This window comes from Colobus angolensis, unplaced genomic scaffold, assembly GCF_000951035.1.
Source record: "Colobus angolensis palliatus isolate OR3802 unplaced genomic scaffold, Cang.pa_1.0 Scaffold171, whole genome shotgun sequence".
Classification (NCBI taxonomy): Eukaryota; Metazoa; Chordata; class Mammalia; order Primates; family Cercopithecidae; genus Colobus; species Colobus angolensis.
This window is the reverse complement of record NW_012114833.1, coordinates 931147-932962: the sequence shown is the minus strand read 5'-3', so window position 1 is coordinate 932962 and position 1816 is coordinate 931147. Positions and strand designations below refer to the sequence as shown.

General features: G+C 40.7%; 1 protein-coding gene across 1 annotated transcript in view; it reads left to right on the top strand.

Annotated features, from left to right (window-relative positions):
* DRG1 (developmentally regulated GTP binding protein 1) overlaps positions 1-1816 on the top strand; it is a 39700-nt gene that overhangs the window by 25899 nt on the left and 11985 nt on the right. The window contains exon 5 of the mRNA XM_011938352.1: positions 1464-1631. Coding sequence (XP_011793742.1) covers positions 1464-1631 — 168 coding nt within the window. The remainder of the gene's footprint in view (positions 1-1463; positions 1632-1816) is intronic.

Here is a 1816-nt window from a genome sequence, read left to right as displayed (position 1 = left end):
TTGAGCCACCGCGCCCGGCCTCCTTGCTTTTAAATTTAATTGTGATGGTCATATTCCCCATTTCAGTTTTTTTCTTTTACAGCCTCCTTCTATGAAATTCTCCATTTCAGTTACTTGCTTTAAACTAAGCTGCCCCCTAATCTTTGTCATGTGATAGTTGAAGAGAGTAGTAGGTCAGTCTGCTCTTCCACAATTAATCCACCTGAGAAGTCCTATAGGCTGTGTCCTACAGAAGTCTGAGTGGGCCAGGCTGTGTCTGTTTTCTCCATCTTAAGAGTATGTAGCTGAATATCTATTTCATGATACATTACTTTTTTTTTTTTGAGACAGGGTCACGCTCTTGTCGCCCAGGCTGTAGTGCAGTGGTGTGATCACGGCTCACCACAGCCTTGAACTCCCGGGCTCAATCCATCGTCCCACCTCAAACTCCTGAGTAGCTGGGACTATGGGCGTGTGCCACCAAGCCCAGCTAATTTTTGTATTTTTTATAGAGATATTGTTTCATCACGTTGCCGAGACTGGTCTTGAACTGCTGGGCTCAAGCAATCTGCCTACCTTGGCCTCCCAGCGTGTTGGGATTATAGGCATAAGACACTATGCCCAGCCCATTAATATTACTGAGACTTTAATAAGTCACTGTTAAAATTACTTGTAGCATTTGCATATAATATTTTTAGTTCTCCTAGTCATTTGTTCCTATATGTTGGATGAGTGTATTTACTCCTCATTTGAAAACAAACAGAAGCCAGTGTTTTCAGTTAGGCATTTTACAAGTGAGGCAGTTAAACCGTGAGAAGTTGTGGCTTGCCTAATCATTAGTAACCTTAGCTGTCATATTCATTGGACACTAGGAATATGACATTGGTAGATGCGATATCATTTTTACCAATAAATATTATTTATTGTACCAATAAATAAAACATTTTTTAGTCTTTAAATATAAATTATGTTTTAAAGCAGCCATGTAGGAAACTGACTCAGAGGTTAAGTGACTTTCCTAGGGACACATAACATCACCTCTTCATATCCACAGAGGATTGCTTCCAGGACCCCTTGCAGACAGTGAAACCTGCAGATGCTCAAGGCCCTTATATAACATGGTATAGTACAGCTGACCCTCCGTGTCTGTGGGTTTTGATCTGCAGTTGGTTAAATTCAAGGATGCAAAACCTGCATATATGGAGGGCCAGCTGGGATTAGAATCAGTCTGAGCACTTCAAAGCTTGTGTTCTTTCCACTGCAGTATGCTTTCCCAGCAGTTAGCTTTATGTCTGGTACTAGGGCCTGACTTTTACTTTTCAACCCATAGTTCACTTTTTCTTTTTTCTTTTTCTGGCTGATCTGCTACTTATGATCCCTCTTGAGAGTGCCAGTTGGGTCTGGGTGAGGGTGTGCTGTTCAACAGTCTGACAGTTTTGTCAACAACTCCACACTAATACCCTGTTTTTCTTCAACTTCTGTAGAGTTTATATCCCCTGTATCTATGTGTTAAATAAGATTGACCAAATCTCCATTGAGGAATTGGATATCATCTATAAGGTGCCTCACTGTGTACCCATCTCTGCCCATCACCGCTGGAATTTTGATGACCTACTGGAAAAGATCTGGGACTATCTGAAACTAGTGAGAATGTAAGTCTTTGTGGATAGGGTAATGTTGCTGTAGGAATTAAACCAGACTGTCCTAAGATGATACTTTCTGGAGTTCATTAACAAAATCTGGCTCATTTTGAAAATATAAGTAAATTGGTTCCTATTATCTACTAGGTCATATTGAGGATACTTTTTCCCTCAGGTTGGAGGTTGTCCTGGTCTTA